The 19563-nt window shown below is 30.8% G+C and overlaps 1 protein-coding gene across 2 annotated transcripts in view; it reads right to left on the reverse strand.

Moving 5' to 3' along the window:
• LOC107450057 (sushi, von Willebrand factor type A, EGF and pentraxin domain-containing protein 1) overlaps positions 1–19563 on the reverse strand; it is a 107564-nt gene that overhangs the window by 70925 nt on the left and 17076 nt on the right. For both annotated transcript variants that reach the window (XR_011636554.1, XM_043039731.2), the window contains exons 2-6: positions 18491–18746; positions 17404–17580; positions 12619–12777; positions 9787–9966; positions 7301–7480 (exon numbers count right to left, since the gene is read on the reverse strand). Coding sequence is in view for 1 of the 2 variants with exons in the window: in XM_043039731.2 (XP_042895665.1) it covers positions 7301–7480; positions 9787–9966; positions 12619–12777; positions 17404–17580; positions 18491–18746 (952 nt within the window). In the remaining variant the exon portion in view is untranslated. The remainder of the gene's footprint in view (positions 1–7300; positions 7481–9786; positions 9967–12618; positions 12778–17403; positions 17581–18490; positions 18747–19563) is intronic.

The following is a 19563-nucleotide window of genomic DNA, read 5'->3' on the forward strand; positions in this document are numbered from 1 at the left end:
CGAGGTGAGATCATTGATTTTGTCAGCAACTGAAGCTAGCTGGTCTAATTCATCATTGAGGGCTGCCAAAATAGTTTGTACGTTGTTAGGGAGTCTACCAAGCCACAAAGATTTTAAGAGAGGAGTGCCCACATTATCACCTGCGAGTGCTCTCATTCGTGTTAATAATTGGGAAGGTCGCTGGTCACCTAATTCCAGCCCTTGAAGAAGGGTCCGAATTTTTGATTCCTCACTCTCGGAATGCAGCTCAATTAATCGTTTTTTGATAGCTTCGTATTTCTCAGTGTTAGGAGGTTTTAAAACAATATCGCTAATCGAACTTAAAACATCTGAGTCGACCGCTGCAAGTACGTAATTAAACTTTGTATCATCGGTGGAAATTTTAGCCAAACTGAATTGTGCTTCTAGCCGGACAAACCACAAGGCGGGATTTGATTTCCAAAACGGAGGTGGTTTGACTGCCACGTGAGCAATTTGATTTTCGTCTAGAGTTTCGTTAGGCATTGCGGAATGTTTAAACAAATTAAAAGAAAATTCTCAAATAAGTCGTGAATTTAGTTAACAAATTTGATTATGGATTATTATTAAAAATAATGTAAATATTGATGAACGCGAACATTGCTATAACAAAAATGCCATGTTTAGTGAGAAGTAAAAATAACTATTAAATTAGACGGTAATAAGAAATAAAAAAAAGCCACATAAGAAAATAAAAGTTACCGCGTGATACTCCTAGTGGAAACCAATTTAAAAAATAAACTTACTGAAATTGTTGAAACGCCATATCCTGAGTTGATGTTGAACGAGTGTTCGAAAAAAGGGTCACCAATTTGGTAAATTGAGTTTTTATAAGCATTAAAGCAAATTACCAATTAAAGTTTGAAGAATAAATTTAATTTAAACATAATTAATTACAAATAAACACAGAAAGTTAAAAATGAAATTAGGATCATTGTACAGCCATGCTTCACCGACCGTGCCACGAGCTAAAATGTACGGTTGCTTGTAGAAAAACTGGTTTTACGTGACTCCTGCAAGTTGAAGTAAAAGTTCTTTTTTTTTGCATCACCAAGTGAAGGTGAGATTACAGGGCCAGGGCACCGACGCAATGGTTTGATGAAGAAAAAAAAGAACATTCTAAAAGTTTTTTTAATAGTAAATAAAACAATTGTAATTCCAAAAAGTTATAAATTAAGTTACCTGTGAAATGTATCAGGTCCTTCTTAAACAAAATTTTCTGTGCCACCAAATACGAAACATTAAAACACCATATTTTAAAGTTTTTGGCTTTAAAATGCCAGCATCGATTTTTTTTCTATTGAAATAATCAGAAAGAAACAGGAAGTTTAAATTAGTAATTTATTAATTTATTTAAAAAAATTTTCATATTTTAGGCTTCTATTTATAGAATTCAATAAATATTTGTACAATAGAAAATTTCTGTTCCAATGCTTTACGTTTCAAGTTTTTTTTCTCTCAAAATGTTTCCTACAGAATTTTATCTTTTTCGTAGCAGTTGTAAATTGTAAAATTTATAGATCCAAAATTATAATAATGCTTCTGCCCTTAGTTTACATTCAATATTATGTTGCGAAATTACTTCGCAAAATAAAAGCTAAATTTGACTTAATAAAAATAATATTTTTTAACTGAATAAGTATTAAAAGCAGACTTAGTAATAGGTAGTAGCTTGCCTTTAAAACATTTTTTTTTAACACAGAAGCAATATAATTCAGCTGTTAATTATAAATTATATTGACTATCTTTAACTATGCATTTACACAAATGAAAATAAATATTTTTCGGAATATTTATTTAAAACTATTTTAAGGTTAAAACTAATTCCATTTTACTTTTACATTTATTACTTACATAAACAAAAGATTAACCAATAAATTGCTTGACTTGTTCATACTAACACCATGTCACTGAACTAGCAATAGAACAAAACAAAAAACTTTTTCTTTAAAAAAAAAAAAAGAATTTTAAAAAGTATACACTGAAATCAGCTTATCATCATTCCAAATGAAAAAAAAAACGTTCTAAATTTAATAAAAATAAAAACTAGATATCTTCAAAATGATCGGAACTATTCTATTTATTTAGGCTATTTTCCGAAAATATAGAAAAAATTGTCCACCCTAACCTTCTTCCCCCCTACATGAAAATCTGATTATTTGTTCAGAAGGATACTTTTTCCTTGAATTTTTTAACTCACGGTACAGAACTTTTTTTTGGAGGGGGGAGGGGTCAAGGAGAAGAGCTCACTCATTAAATTCAGTGAACGTTTGAATTCGAAATTGAAAACTGATATGGATTTATAGTTTTTACTTTATTTTTTATTTCATTTAATATTTTTTTTATAAAACCTGCGTTGAACAGCTGACAAAGTGAAGGAATTTATTCTCTTTAACTAAGAGTGTAAATATTTTCGAAAATTCCAAATTCACCACAAGAACGTTTCTCAAAGCCCGATAGCGTAGTATCGAAATAATATTTTGTTAATCGCTGGGCGGGGTGGACAGCCATTATGATATATTTTATCTATGAAAGATGGGATAATAACGCAGAAGAACAACGACCTTCCCCATGTATGAACAGATGAAAGAGTTGAGAAAATAACCGTGAAATCTAACATCTATCTCACAGAAATAAATAAAAAAGGAAAAATAAATATGACCACCCAAGTCTCCAGACTGCATTCAGTACTCTAGCCGCGAGGGTATGGGGATAAGGAGTAAAAAAAAAAGAATATTACATGAAAAAAAGTTATAAACAAGCATAAAAAATTGTAACATCAAAAAGAAGGATGCGTGTAAGAAATGATTTATGAAGAAATCTGTCATCATGGAAGAAAACATGCATAACAGCTTACGCATGCGCAGCTCCTTGTGCAAACGATATTTAACAAAGATCGAGGAGCGTAAAAATAAATAGGAAAAGTGTGTATCCTAGCGAGATGGAAAAGTTAAAAATAAAATCATTATCTTTCACAGAAAAAAAAAGAACTTTCAGTGACAGCTCGTATTTCTGATGGCTTTTTCAACCTGTTCGAAGCTAAAAAAGATTAAATAGAATAAAAAAACAGCGAGAGAAGTGCGCTAGCATTTCATGTTGGCTGCCTCAGCATGTTAAAATTGTTATTTTTCCGACGCAGAATTTGTTTTATAAGCCTCTTTTTACTCATTGTTTATTTATAATTTTCTCGTTTTGTGGGAGTGGGGATCAAATAAGAAGCTAAGAGAACTACTGCTTCTTAACTGCGAACTTTTAACCGCGCTGTTTCGAAAGTTGTTGACTGGATTGCATATTTTACGTGAACCGAAGAATTTTCAAATACGAAGAAAATGTTTTTTTCGCGAATTCATACATTTGTTACTTTAATTATCTGGAAAAGGTAAAGATCACAGATTTCTTAAAAGTTTTTTTCTTTCTAAATCAAGGATATAAAAGTTTGTCTCATATTGTTAAAGTACAGTTAAACTCTAATTTGTTTGTTAAAATTTACTATAATATAAATTTGTTAGTTAAAACTTAATATATATGTTAAAATTTACTATAATTTAAATTTATTATATGTTAAAATTTACTATAACTATTGATGTAAAATAATTATCGTCTCTCCCTTAAATGCTTTGATACGCAAGATTTCATTAGAAAATAATAATTAAATCATACTGTTATTAACAACATTTTTCAATTAATTTTGATTACTATTTTATTTTATTTTATAACAGTCGTTGAACAGCCAACCCAATTTTTGAATTTACGACTACTAATGTTCAACTCCGTAATTTCGAACCCAATCCAGAAGACAATGGAACTCCCAAATCAAGTATCGGAAAAAAATTTATTACGTGGAAGACTTTTTGATGGAACTAGAACGCATTTGCATTACATGCAGACGGAAACCACGAGAGCCTTCAACGGTTAGCCTGATTTCAAGGGGACTCTAAACCCATGATCCTTTTACCACTGAGGATATTTTACGTCAGCATTGTGGTCGGCGCGAGCCGGGTGCAGAATTCGTTTCCACCAGCCACAGCTAGGATTTGAACTCGGGTCACCTAATTAGGAATGTTTATTTTAAATTGTAATATTATTAACTGAGATTATTTTAATTTTGAGCATGCAAATCCACCATGAGTAAAATCATAATTTTACTCATAAATGTTGAATTTTAGACTTTAGCACTTTAAGGAGACTAATACGAGATAAAGTGTTTTGAAAATTTTGTCGAATAATTTAAACGTATTTCATTTCTTTAAAGTCCCATGCTGAGAGAAAATGGATTCTATTCTCCGTCTATCGGAAAATTGCAAAAACGAAATATAAACAAAAATTCAATCGAAAAAAAAAAACTTTGATATATTTAGATGAGAAAAAAATTTGTTTGTTATATTTTGTATTTGTTTTTTTGCCAAATTTTCAATTATATTGCGTATAATGATAGTGAAAGTAACTACTCCAAGGAACACCATGTGGAAACCGCTAATCTATAAAAATTCTTTCATCAAAATTCGCTCGTACTTACGAGTCATCAATTATTTTATTTCGCAGTCATAAATTACTTTAACACCACAGTCATAAACTAATTTATTTTAATATTTCAGTGGCAAAGATTGAAATAAGAAATTAATAAAAAATAATTTTTTTATTCGCTGACAATTATTAATCAGTCACATTTTCTTTAAGAATGTATTTATTTTAACATTATTAGCAGCTTGTCACTGTTCACAATAAACACTTTATTTTGAACTGAATTTAAATACAAGCATTTGATAACAATATTTGCTAGACCTTAATGATAAAAAATGTCCTTTTTCGAACTATTTTTGGTACGATTAATGGCAAGCACAGAATGAAACATATACAATGTTAACATGTACTTCATCTAATTTCAATAAAATAGATTCTGATTTACCCTCCAAGGTCAATCATTAATTTGATCTTCAATAATTAAGTAAGATGCGCTTCCGGGTTATTCCACACGGAAAAATATTACAGACGTATTTTTTTTTCTTTTCTCCCATAATAATTTTTTCCCATAAGAGAAAAATAGAAAAAAGGCCCCTTATGAAAATTTCTTAAAATGAAAATAATTTAACATTTGGAGATAAACATATTAGTCTGCACACTGCAGGAACAAGAGAAAACGCATTTATCTGCTACTTTAGCGACCATTTTATGTTTTATTTCAAAATTTCAGGAGCTCTTCTAGATTGAAATTAAAATATTCAATAAAATATGGATCGATTTTAAAATTTAACAGTTCTTTGAATATCAACAGTTAAAAAAAAAGCATAATAAATAGCTTTTGAATTTTGTATTTTAATGAAAAAATAAACTAGATCTCTAAAAATAGCTATTGAAAACTATATTTTTCGACGATCAACACATTTTATAAATATGTGCAAAAATTAATTAATTTCTACGTGTAGTTCTACATCTGCGGGCCAGGTGACCGAGCTGTTAGCGTGCCTGACTGTGAAGTCAATGGCTGAGGGTTCGAATCTCGCTCATGGCATGGATGTCTCTTTTGTTCTTTTTGTTTTAATAATTCAATTTTTTTTAAAAAGAAGGTAAAAAATTCCTGTTAAGATTTCGGAGTTTCTTCATACACACGAATGTGATAAAGCCCCAAAAAAAGGCTGGCGCACAGATAACGAATGTACATAGCTATAGGTAAATTGCCATTCAGCAAGTGATTAATTTTTAAATGATTTTTTTTGTCAAATGTAAAGAGCGATTTTCTTGCAAGTATAATCCACAGTAATGGTTTAGAAAGTCAACAGAAAATATGTAATGTAATAATTTGGCTGAAAATTACAAATGGTAAGAAATCTTTGAGAGGCAGTGACCCAAACAATGATTTATTTAAATATTTCTTAGTTTTATTTTACATAATTTGTAGGCTAAAACAAAACTATCGATCTGTTTGTCTGCCAGTATAATCACGTTTTTTGAGGAAATGTTTTAAGACCAATTTTTTAAACGAAATTACCTAGTGTAAGTAAAAGGATATTATTAAAAAAAAAGATTACTCCAGATTCATAACAGCGGAATCAGCAAGAACACAGGAGTACAAGTCGTGTAGTTGACATAAGACAATCCTCGTTTCGGTACTATACGTACATGTTATGGTACAGAACATGGTACTTGTTATGGTACAGAAAAAATTGCCCGAAAAAATATTTTCTCTATGGACATTTCTTTAAAAAGAAAACTCACCTAAATTTGATCAGATAATTTGAAGTTAGTTGGAAATATTTCTAAGTAGTAAATATCTTTAACTTGCTTCGTTATGGCTTTCGATACACGACTTTCAAATTCAATAACCAGAACAGTTAAATAAAATTTGATTTAATCTGAGATCCCGATGGTTTGTCTTTATTGGGTTAACAATGTTCCAACAACCCCGAGAAACTTTAATGGTTCTCACCTTTCCTATATTTTTTTGGGGTGGAATTTAAGGCATAAATATTTCCTTTGCCTAAGATTTAAATTTCAGTTTAAGTCAACTATGTTTCAACCACGTCAGAAACGTTGTAGGTTGCACAACTAAGGGAGATAATAAGAAAAAGAGGTATACTCTTGTATCAGATTTACAAGTTACATTCTTAGGAAGGTACAAAAAAGAAGTTCTTCCTTTGATCACAAAAATTTGTAAAAAAATGTCAAGCTATCTAAGCAAGTGTGTATAATTCTTGTAACTAGAGTAAATACGTGTACATTCGGCAAATCGCCCAACCATGGCCAAGCACCTAACCTCGATTTCCAGGGTCTCTATCTTTTAATGGCCATGGTAGGAATACCACGTAATTTCGATGCAAGTAAAGCGACGTGGACAGTGCCTGAGCTGGTATCCTTCTCGAAAAACTTCCCCTTAACAGAAAACGAGAGGGCTTTATATACGACAGATTTAACACTCACCTTGCTGCGTAGTCTAAGCTGACGTCATTTTACTTACCAGTTCATTGGAAATCCATCAATGATCAATCAGTTACAGATGCAACCAATAGGAACACGTTTATATTTGGGATAAGAATACGAATTATCCAATAGGAATGATGCAAAACGAAAGATTATAGTGGAACAGCCTCTGACTTGGGCAACTCTATACATGTCAATTGTTTAGTCGGCTGAAAGGATCGAATTCACGAATCCAGCTCTTCACCAGCGGTGTGAGCGACGATGCCTTAACTGACTGCTAAACCGGAGAACTGTATATTTATGCATATAATGTTAAATAAATACAAGTAATAGTATTTGAGGAACAAAGGAAAACAGGTATATTTACGTCTGCAGAGTGCTGAGAGACCATCCCAAAGAGAAATGGCGAGGCAAGTTCTCTTCTTCGATCCAACAAGTGTGTATCCATGATCACAGGAGAAGTGACATTCAGTCTCGAATACATTGTCTGGCGTAGTGCACGTCATGTAACCATGTCTTGGTGGACTCAGGGCAGGACATGTTTTCACTGGAATTAGATGAAATAGAGATCAGATGTATTGTGTTAATTTTTAGGCCGAGTGAGTTCGTTAATATAATTCTTTTTAAAAAGTGAAATTTAAAGAGACAAGCTTTATAGGAGATAAAGATGATGGTTTTAATTAGCACAAAAGAAAAACGTTATCAAAATTTAATGAAAATCATTGCTAAGATCAATGGCTTTAATGGTTAAATTATCCTCCCATCAAAGCAAACTTTGAACATTACCAAGGCTAAGACAGCCTGTTTACGTCATTTACCAGTGGTTTTTACTAAGTAACGCTTTTTATTTGGCGACTTTTTAAAATTAAAAATAATTTATATCCTACATACCAATCAGAATATAACACTTTTACTAAACGATAATCAAATATAAATTGATAATCACTACTTATGACTAGCATTTTTTTCAAATGGATGAGGATTAAATGTATACTTTAAAACTTATGTTACAATCACTATCCGTTCTATAACCATCCGTTAAAAAAAGAATAAAAATAAAGCAATATGATTCAGTAATTCTCATTAATGAAAAGTACTAAGATTGAAATAAGAGAAATGATGAAGTCACAAGAATTAAACATTTTACCTAACGTAAAACTGACAATACTTGAATTCTGCACCAATATGTATCAAACATGAAACAATAATAATGAAATCATCATTCTTTTACTCTAGTCAATAAGAGGGCCAAGCTGGTCACGCATAATGCCACCTCTATTACTAAATATATAGGCAATATTTATGTGAACGATTCTATACTAGCAGGGGTCTGTCCAGACATTTTGTGAAAGGTCCTGTTTTTGTAAAATTGTGAAAAAATTACTCGTAATTTGTGAATATAAAATAAAGGTTAAGTCACATTCTTTCAACCTGGGTCCTGCTTTTGTGAATTTGTGCAAATAGGGTCCTGTTATTGCAAAGTACTCTTTCAAGGAGTTCTTAAACTGTAAATAGATACAAGATTATGCTCAACACTGTAAAATTATAATTTAAAAAAATTATAATAAATAAAAATAAAATTATAATTATAATTATAATAAAAAATAATAATCTAAAATATAAATTATAATAATAAAATTATAATTAATGGAATTTAGCCTGTACTGCTGAACGCAGAATATTAATTTCGGACGAATAATGGAAGAATCGTCTGCCGAAGACAAAACTTAATTCGTTTACATCCATTTTTCTTGTTTTCTGCCCTGGGAAGGGTTTATTCGATTAACAAAATAATAATGAAGATAAACAAATTTGTGAAGGGTCCGTTTTTAAGTTAAAATATTTTGTGAAGGGTCCGTTTTTAAATTAAAATATTTTGTGAAGGGTCCGTTTTTATGAAAAGATATTTTGTGTAGGGTCCGTTAACGGACCCAAATTTCTTCTAAACAGACCCCTGACTGCTGAACACAGAATATCCATTTCGTACGAAAGGAAGAAGCGTCTGCCGAAAACAAAACTTAGTTCGTTTACATTTGTCTTCCCCCCCGGAAAGGTTTATTAAATTAACAAAACAATAATTAAGATAAACAAATTTGTGAAGGGTCCGTTTTTAAGTTAAAATATTTTGTGAAGGGTCCGTTTTTATGAAAAGATATATTGCGGAGGGTCCGTTAACGGACCCAAATTTCTTCTAAACAGATCCCTGACTGGTCAAACATTACATATTATAGTAAAAACAATGCTTAAATGTTAAGTTTGCCGCAAGGTCAAGGTCTTTGGCAAAGGCCGCAAGTATGAAGTGCTCAAAATAAGATTATTTGTCAAATAAAATTAAAAGAAAAAGAATTGTAGAAAAGTTTAATTAGTTTATACGTTACTCCAGCTTACGAATTCGTTTTTTTTTTCATAGAAAATTTTTCTTTTAATTATTTGTTTGGGACAGCTATTATGAAGATTATAAATTTTGATTTGATACGATAAGACAAGAGCATTGTCCAGAGAAGATCGCTTTTTCATTTCTTTTTTAGTTGCAGTATTGAAATGGTTTATAAATTACAAATAAAATTCTTTTGAGCTAAATTACTGATTCAGTTTAGAGAAATATGCAATTGCAGGAATGTTCTAAAACTCGTGTTAGAAAAATAGATGAAATAAATGCATTGACCAGATGTTGACTCCAAAGATGTTGACTCATTTTGGCCCAGGTTCTAGACATCGATATTGTACAATTGAAAATAATTATATTTCTTACTTAAATCGAAAATAAGCACCTTTAAGCACTTTTTAAAAACGCTACGCACCTTGTAGTAGATATAAATAATTGTGAATGAATAAAAACTAAAGAAGGATTACTTTTGCAGATAGCTTCTTCTCCCGTCCAGGATCCATTTTCTGCACACAAACGGATGCTGCTCCCTTGAAGCTTGTACCCGGAATCGCAACGGATCCCACATCCAGCATTAAAAACACGACTACAACTTCCACTCACAAAGTATCCGTGATCGGGAGGATCGAGGGGTGGACACTCCAGTACTAGAAAAACGCATTACTACAGTATTTGAATTTTGAAACCACAGGAAAATTTAGTTCGTTTTGTAAAATATTATGAATACATGAAAATTATCATTATATTCAATATGAATGAAAATTATCTATCCATTTTTGGGAGTATCATGGAAAAAAATTATGGTAACTTAATTCTGTTTATTTATAAATTAAATGCTTAACAAGTGTAGTAGTTTATTAAAGTCGCACTAGAGCTGTTGGCGAAGGCTTAATAAATGACATTCTTAGAAGGTGCAAAAATTATCACTGAAAAATAATTTTTTTAATAATGAGAAAATATACTTTGCTGTTGATATATTTTTTTAAGTTCATGTTTCCAAATTAACTAAAAATGTCATTTGGAGCATTCTTATACAATGAGCTCACCTGCAACTCTCGTCTTCACTAAACAGATACAAAGGTCAAAAGTTCGAGTTTGAGTCTCTAAGTCTCCAAAGAAACTTGAAGATTAAGTGAAAGAAATATTTTTGTAAAAAAAATGCTGCTTAAACTTGTACTAAAAATATACATATCTTTATGTTATATATATACATTTGTATGCCAAATATAATTTTTATTCCTACTGATGTGAATTTTCATCAAACAAATGTACGAACCTAGATATAGAAACAAATGAGAAAAAAACTACTCTTTGTTTTTACCACTTTTTTTAAATTTTACTATCCTATATTTTACCTTTATCATTATAAAGATTATTTTCTTAATTATTCTATATATATTCAGAGCTGTAAAAGGCTACTAAGTTTGGTTAAAAAAGTATATGAGTGTTTCCTTCCCAGTACAACACCGAAGTCAAGCATCACTGGCTGCGGCCAGTGTGCGGGTGGGTGACCACTTTGATCAGCCTATAAAGGGATCGAGGGTATGCGGTATCGGTCCTCGTTAAACTGTTCTACCGTGAAGTGCTCGACGTCGCGTGCAGGTCGTTGGGCTACCGAAGCAGGGGAGTCATCCCTTCTGCAGAGGATCAAAATTGTGATGTAATGTGTTCGAATCATCCCCAGGGATGTTTCCCAGACCGTCACCGATAGCCCATTGCGCAGCTCCAGTGTGACATAAACAACAACAGCAATGAGTGTTTCTGTGAATGCCGACATTCACAAAATTATTAATATCATTATTTGGTTTTACTAAAACATATCGACATTCAGAAATCAATGAAGAATCTTCATAAATGTAAATAATGTAAACGAATAAACGAAAATAATATTATATATAAACGAATTATTTTAAAAGGTCCTTTACATTGTTTCCCCTAATAATCCTTCCCTTAGTGAATGGTAAATATCAAAATTCCCCTGAGTAAATAAGAAACAAAGACATTTAACAAAAATATTTTATCAAACATTCACCATCATTTTATGCTAAATATCGACATTTTCTGGCGTAAGTGAGAAACAATATTTAACAAAAATTACATTGAACGACGAACAAATTATTTAAATACAAAAAAATTATTTTTTTGCTTCAATATCTGTTAATAATTGAAGATCAAAGAGGAAAAACGGATTATGTTCATAAAAGCTGATTCTGTGTGTGTGGGGGGGATTTAAAGGTCTGAGATTCTTCAGAAGATAGAATACGATTGAAATCGTGAAAATAAAAATATAAATGAATATTAAAAGCATTTATTTGCAACCAAGAATTGTTTTTTTCATCAAAATTCCCGTTCTTCCCCTTTGATCTCTAATTTCGAAGACCTCTAAAATGTTATTCATAGGTGTCCCATCTTTTCTACATTGTTTAAAATTTCATTGAGTATCCGATTACATTGTTTAAATAAATAGGTTGATTCGTAAAGATCACTCTTAACATATATTTTTTAAAAAAAAGGTCGGAAAAGAAGGGAAAAACTATGGATATAGGAGCCAACCGCTTTAATCTTAAATTAATATTTAAGCAAGCAAAAAAAAGTTCTAGAGATATGTCTAATTCCTGTTTTTTCTTTTCTTTTTTTTAAAAAAAAACCAGGAGAGAACATTCGAGAGCCTGCTCATAGCAGGCTAAAACTTATAGGTGTTTCTGATAATTGTCTTCCGAATCCTCTGTGTGTTGCCCCCTGAAAATGAGCAGGTTTTGATGTCATTCTATAAAAAAAATTTGTCAGTTGAAATGTAAAACGTTCAGCAGAACATGTAAAAAGCTATCATTTGACAAATTAAAAGGATATCAGCATGTAATATTAAACATGATTCGTAAAAGCTGTTAACTGAATTTATAACGGAAATAATTTCACGATCCTTATATTATACACTTATATAATTTAAGATAAAAAATTTAAAATTTTAAAAGAATTGTTAAAAGAATATTTTTTGCGTTATGGAATAATGTCAAAAGAAATATTTTAAACTCATATTATTTATAAAAGATTATAATATTTTAATATAAAAATTTATTTTAAATAATTAATTCTTAACTCTTTAAAAAAACCTATTCAACTTTACCTTTTTAACAATTGAAATCAAGTTTTATATACAATTCCATTCGAAACAAATAATGGAATTTTATTTTCAAGTAATATTTATTTAAACATAGTTTTAAATAATGTGATAAACTAGGTGGTAATGCAATGTAACACTGAATTAATTGATTTATGAGTGGATAAGCAATTTTGCTTACCTACACATTTTTTTCCGACTCTTTGAAATCCAGTTTTGCAGACGCATTGGTCAACACTTGTGCTTCCAGGATAAGAAACTTGGTTCACATCTGGACAGGGCAAGCAGGTGGAGATATCTCCTGGACTTGTGGTGGGCCGAAAGGTGCCGGCGGGGCAAGCTGCGATTAATATAAAGGTTAAAACATGATTTAAAATAAATTAGTTTATTGACAAAGATGTTTTTTTACAAATTTTTTTAGCAAATTGAACTTTATTAAAAATATAAAGCAAATATTATATTTTGCAAATGCAAATTTTATTATTATATTTTGCAAAAGTATTACATAGGATGAATGATTGCATATTTTCAAGAAAGTGAAAAAAGATATGTTACGAGAGCTCAAACACGTTGCAGATAATACGTGAAAGTGGGATTATATATTAGGATTAATATCACAAATCATGACATATTAATAGATTTATATATTAAGCATCTGAAATGGCACGTCATAATTGCGCAATGCATTCATGCATTAGATATGCATTCACTAGATGAGTATGCATTCTCTTTGTTAGGTATGAATAGTTTACAAAAACCAAAACTAAAATGCTATAATATACAAACATCAATAATATTTTTGGAACTTGTGTCATCGCTACATATTTACAAATCGCTATATATGTTTCAGTAAAGAATCATCTTTTTAACTTTTTCAGTAGCACAACAGCTCTGAGTGCGCCATGGCCTTCCCCAGAAGTCTTTTCCAGGATTCTCTTCGTTAGATGACTGTCCTCACAATTTTTGGTTTTTAGAACATCCATGTCTTTTTCAAGACAGTCAATCCATCTAAGGTGAAGTCTGCCTCTTTTTCTTGTTCCTATAATCTTGGCTAGAAATAGGCAGTTTCGATCTTCCTGCAATATAACCAGATGTCCAGCCCATTTTATCCACTATATTTTCAAGTATTTCACGACAACAGGCTCTTTAAATATTTTATATGATTCCGAATTCGTTCGCCTTCGCCATAAGCCGTCCACCTGCGTTCTACCACAAATATTACTTATAATCTTTTTCCCAAAAATTGCCAATGCTTCCTCATCTCTCGAGGTTACAGTCCATGTCTCGATGCATACAATAAAATAGATCTAGTAAGTGTTTTATATAAAAGAAATTTCCTTTTAACACTAATTTATAATTTTCTAATTATTACATTTAGTCATTAATTGTAATTTAATTGAAGTCCATTAACAGTACATTTTAGCAATTGGATGACTTCAAGTAACTGATCAATTCTTTAAGGCGAAGGCAAAGTTTATAGATTTTTCGATTTTATAAATAAGCAGGAAAAAAAGTTCATACTTTTTATTATTTCACAGTGTTTAACGGTAATGAAAGCTGATTTCTAAACTAAGTAATAAAACTGTTTCGAATGAAATGAATGAGTTTCGAATGTGTGCAAAAGAACCATTTACATTTTCATACCTGCCAAATTTTAATCCTTTCTAGGATGATTTTTCCCAGCCAGGGGTCTGTCCAGACATTGTGTGAAAGGTCCGTTTTATGTAAAATTGTGAAAAAATTACTCGTAATTTGTGAATATAAAATAAACGTTAAGTCACATTCTTTCAACCAGGGTGCACTTTTGTGAATTTGTGCAAATAGGGTCCGTTATTGCAAAAAAACTTTTTCAAGGTGTTTTAAAATTGTCAAGACATACAAGATTATGCTCAACACTGAAAAATTATAAATAAAAATATTAAATTTTAAAAAATAAACAGCAATTGCAGCTACTAAATTAGAGATGCAACATACAAATATTTGGTATTTAGCCTATACTGCTGAACGCAGAATATTCATTTCGGACGAATAAAGGAAGGAGCTTCTGCCGAAAACAAAACTTAGTTCGTATTGCATTTGTCTTTCTCCCCCCCCCTTCCTGGGAAGGATTTATTCGATTAACAAAACAATAATGAAGATAAACAAATTTGTGAATGGTCCGATTAAAAGATAAATTATTTTGTGAAGGGTCCATTTTTAAGTTAAGATATTTTGTGAAGGGTCCGTTAACGGACCCAAAGTTCTTCTTAACAGAACCCTGCCAGCGGTAGTAAAATCGAAATTGAATTATAATTTTAGGCAGAAACATACGTGTAATTTTGATAAATCTTAAACAGACAACCATGATGCTATCACAAATATATGCTTAATTTTTTTAAAAGTAGTAGTAGTCAAAGTCATTTCAAATTAAGTTTATAAATGCAAAGAATATATAGAAAGCATAAACTTTACTACCACTTTTAGTATAAAAATAAAATTTTAAGCAGAATGAGTAAAAGTTGGCAGGCATGCACTTTATATACTAATTAGTGAAATGCCCATTTCTCAGACTCGCCTCTTTTCCTAAAAATTGTTTTAGGCGCTTAATAATGTTTAGTTTGACTTAATGAACAGTTAGTCTAAATAAGTGGAGGGATTATGTCAGAATATTGCAAAACACCCATTTGTGGGTTGGACGTGGGAACGCATTGGTTGCGCATTTTGAAAACATTTTTTTTTCTCGGAATAAGTGTGGGTTGAACGATCTGGAAGAACATATACTGGAAGAACATATGTCATTTAGTTTGATAAAAATAATGAGAAATTAAGGAAAATCTGAAACATTGAAAAATAAAATAGAAACGTTTTCATAAGATAAATCAGTGTAATAGTTTGATATACATTGGAATATTAAATTTTCGAAACACTTTCGGAAATATTTTAAATGACGGACATTTCTCCGATTTTATTGAAGCACGTTTTGTTAAAACGGAGTAAAAATGCAAAATAAAATGAATAAATAAATAAAACAAAATAGTAAATAAACAAATAAATGAAGTGCCCATACTTTTCGTATAATCATTAAACAAAGTTGAAAATAATACATATGTAAAACAAAATAGCAATGTATTCACAGGCGCAACTATCTAGTACAAATGTAACTATCTAGTAGCTAGGGATAAATATATTTGTTTCTGGATAATTTTGTTGGCTAAATGAATAAATTGTATGAATTTATTTAATTATTTACAAGTTTTGTTTACCCTCTAAAAAATGAATTGATAAAAATAATGAATGAATCCTGATTTTTCGTGAAATTGGTTGACTGACTGAAACAACATATATGATTTTTTAGAGGGTAAACAAAACTTATAAATAATTAAATAAATTTCCTGAAACCGGTTCCTAAAAAATGCTTCGAGTGAAAATTTAATTACAGGGGTCTGTCCAGACATTATGTGAAAGGTCCGTTTTTCGTGAAATTGTGAAAAATTTACTCGACATTCTTTCAACCAGGGTCCGCTTTTATGAATTTGTGCAAATAGGGTCCATTATTGCAAAAAAAACCTTTTTCAAGGAGTTTTTAAATTGTAAAGACATACAAGATTATGCTCAACACTGTAAAATTATAATTAAAAAAATTACATTTTAAAAAATAAACAACAATTGCTGCTTCTAAATTAGAGATGCAACATACAAATATTTGGTATTTAGCCTATACTGCTGAAAGCAGAATATTCATTTCGGACGAATAATGGAAGAATCGTCTACCGAAGACAAAACTTAATTCGTTTACATCCATCTTTCTTGTTTTCTGCCCTGGAAAGGGTTTATTCGATTAACAAAATAATAATGAAGATAAAAAAGTTTGTGAAGGGTCCGATTAAAAGAAAAATCATTTTGTGAAGGGTCCGTTTTTAAGTTAAAATATTTTGTGAAGGGTCCGTTTTCATGAAAAGATATTTTGTGAAGGGTCCGTTAACGGACCCAAATTTCTTCTAAACAGACCCCTGAATTAGATTGCAGAAATAAGTATCTTCAAATAACATATTGATCAAAGCAATTTATTAGAAAATACAATCTGAAATAAAAGGAGTAAGAGAGAATGAGTGCTTAGATAATGCCAGAAAAGAGTATACTAATACTTGTACCATACTGTTGTACAGTACAATGGTCTTAAAACTAAATATAAGAATGCTGGAAATGTTAAGTTATAGAATAAAAGAGTGCTGGATCGTTAAGTCATAGAGATTGAAAAGAGAGGGTGACCAAGGCCTTCTATTGACTATTTCTCCTGCATAATTTAATGAAAAAGTTTAATGTTTCTGTATTTTACTACATTTTACAGTAATATTTACCTATCAGGCGGGAAACAACATTAACTCCAAATTGCGTTGAAACTCAAGTGACGAAGTAGTTATGTCAAATGTGCGAAAGTTCAAGTTTCTTCAACAATTACAATTAAGTACATTAGTTTTACATTTTTAAAAGCATAACACATACAATATGGCTAAATAGTAGATTTTTAGAGTTTGCTCTGAACGCGATTTTATAATGTTCTAAAATCTTTAAATGTTTATAATTTTTCCTTTTAAAAAGCACAACAACAATTCTATGATGTTGAGCTTAAACATGAATCTGATCACTTTGTATATTAAATGTTTATAAAACATGTACTAAAATGTCTCACAAATTTAAACCGTAATTGGAGCCACGACGGCATGCATAATGTTTAAGGAACTGAGCTGTCATTGTAAAGAGCCCGGGTTCTAAACCCGGGTAGGTTAAAAGTAAAAATCCTACCAACCTACGGATTCGGTAGGTAAAGAGAATGGGTAATAAAGGCAGCCGGTGTGCAATGCTGACTAGATTGCCAACATCATGCCATTCTCAAAATAGGGGAACCTTAAACCACTTGCCCGAAAATTGACCATTGCGGGAATACTTTCGCATTAAAAAAAATTAACAAAGCATACAATAAACATACCGTGGCAGTCTCCCCTCAGTCCTGTGCCATAGTATCCCTTTTGGCAGATGCATGCATAGTGTCCATTGGTTGTGCCACAAGTACATTGGGCTTTCTCATCGCAACAGTCACCACTTTCTGGACAAAGCTTGTTGCATGCACTGGCTTCTTGATCCAAGTAGCTGCCAGTTTGAAGATCTGTACAGAACAATCACTTGTTTAATCAATACATTTTGTAAGTGTTATAAAATAAAGCATATTGAAGAGCTTTTAAAAAAAACTTAAAAAATCAAAAACAGGCCCCTTTAAGCACTTTTAAAAAACGCTACGCCCTGTTTTTTATTTGCTTCTTGGTCTTTTTCGTAATATTTTATGATGTTATTTATTTTTTTACATGTTGTATCTGTTACTCATTTTCTGTTTGACTGAGGTATATCTTTCAAAATATTTGGTGGATCGGAAAGTGATGACGTTTCGGTGCATTTGATATATTTATTATCAAGATATTTATTTTTAATCAATAATGTATTCACCTTCGTTTGCAACAATCTTTCACTGCCAGATCAAAAATGAATCAAAATGGATCGGGAAAAAAATAAATTGGTTTTTTAAGACTAACGAAATTTAATATGCGCCGATACGACATTACTTTCCAGTTCACCAAATATTTGGTTTTGTACTATAGGTTAAACCCTTTCTTTTAATTGCAATTGTATAAAAAAACACATTCAAATAGAAATGAAAATTAAATAATGAGCAAACTGGCTATTATTATATTAATTAAACTAAATGCACCAACTCAATCTTAAGGTGACGACTGATGATACAAGAAAGAAGAACTTGCAACAAAGTCAAATTATTTTTCAGAATGAAAATTATATCACTTGGTGATTTTTCTTGCAATTGGTTGACTGACTGAAACAACATATATGATTTTGTCCGATACCATGCTGCAATCTGGTGCTCATTAGCTAAATAAATGTTCAAATATAAAAAATTTATAGAGGGTCAAGCCTCTCTTATTTTTAAACTTCCAATATTCCTCCTACTTTAAACAGTTTTACTAATAAAAAAAAATATTTTAAGAGAGAACGATTTTCGTACCGACCTTCGTGAAGGGCCCTTCTTGCTAGAGCTTCGAATTCTTCGAAGCTGTCGAGTATGTAGCTGTGTTCTTCGGGAGGATCAGAAGCCATGTCATATAGTTCTCGAACATTTCCATTCTGTATACCGAAAGTGAAAATTTCTACCTGTTGATCTCGAAGTACTTTGGCAGCAGGCCTCGGATCTCCACCATTGGAATATCCATCTGTCACTAGAAATACAGCTTTGGTAGCTTTAGGTCGAGCCTTGTCTAATACTTCCTGCAAATAAAATAAAAAAATATGAGTTTTTTGAGTTTATATTCTCGATCATAATTATGTATCTTATAGCTTATGCTCGAATGCTGTTAATATGTAAATTACCTAGTTAATCTTCAAATGAACTTGGGTAATGCGAAGTGCGCAATCAGGAGTTTTGCTCAATATACCAGGGTAATGTGCGTATTCACGACTTCAGAGTTCAAAAGTTTATTATAAATAAATGGCATTACGTTAAATTCCTTTATTGTAATAATATTTTTAACAATTTGATTCTTAATACACATTTTAAAATAATCAACGATACTAACTATAATTAATTTTATTACTATAATTTTATTACTATAGATTATTAACTATAATAAGTTTCTTACTATGTTTACTTGCTTCTTACTATGCTATACTTGTAGCTATCTCGTGCATTAAAATCTACGTAACGTAATTTTCTAGTCCCATAAAAATGCATGGCACGGTTATCATTTCAATTAATTCTTATGTACAGTTAGACTTTCAAAGGTCTAAGAAAACAATTTTTTTAAGCGTGAATATTTGCTGCAAAAAGTCTCTTTGCATTATTTTTTTTGTTAGTAAAATTAGAATTAATTTTTGAAATTATTACATTCATTAAAAAAACAAAGTTAAGCTCACATTCAATTTTTATGCAAATAAAGAAATTAATCTTAGTTTCAAAATATTTATGCATTAAATATTTTCACGCATTCTTTGATTGATGAACAATGCAATTATAGTGGTTTTTATTGAAAAGGGAGCTGAGGTTTTCAGCCAAAGTTTATCAAAAAATCAAGGTCGAAAATTTACC

The sequence above is a fragment of the Parasteatoda tepidariorum genome, chromosome 4 (genome assembly GCF_043381705.1).
Source record: "Parasteatoda tepidariorum isolate YZ-2023 chromosome 4, CAS_Ptep_4.0, whole genome shotgun sequence".
NCBI classification, from domain to species: Eukaryota; Metazoa; Arthropoda; class Arachnida; order Araneae; family Theridiidae; genus Parasteatoda; species Parasteatoda tepidariorum.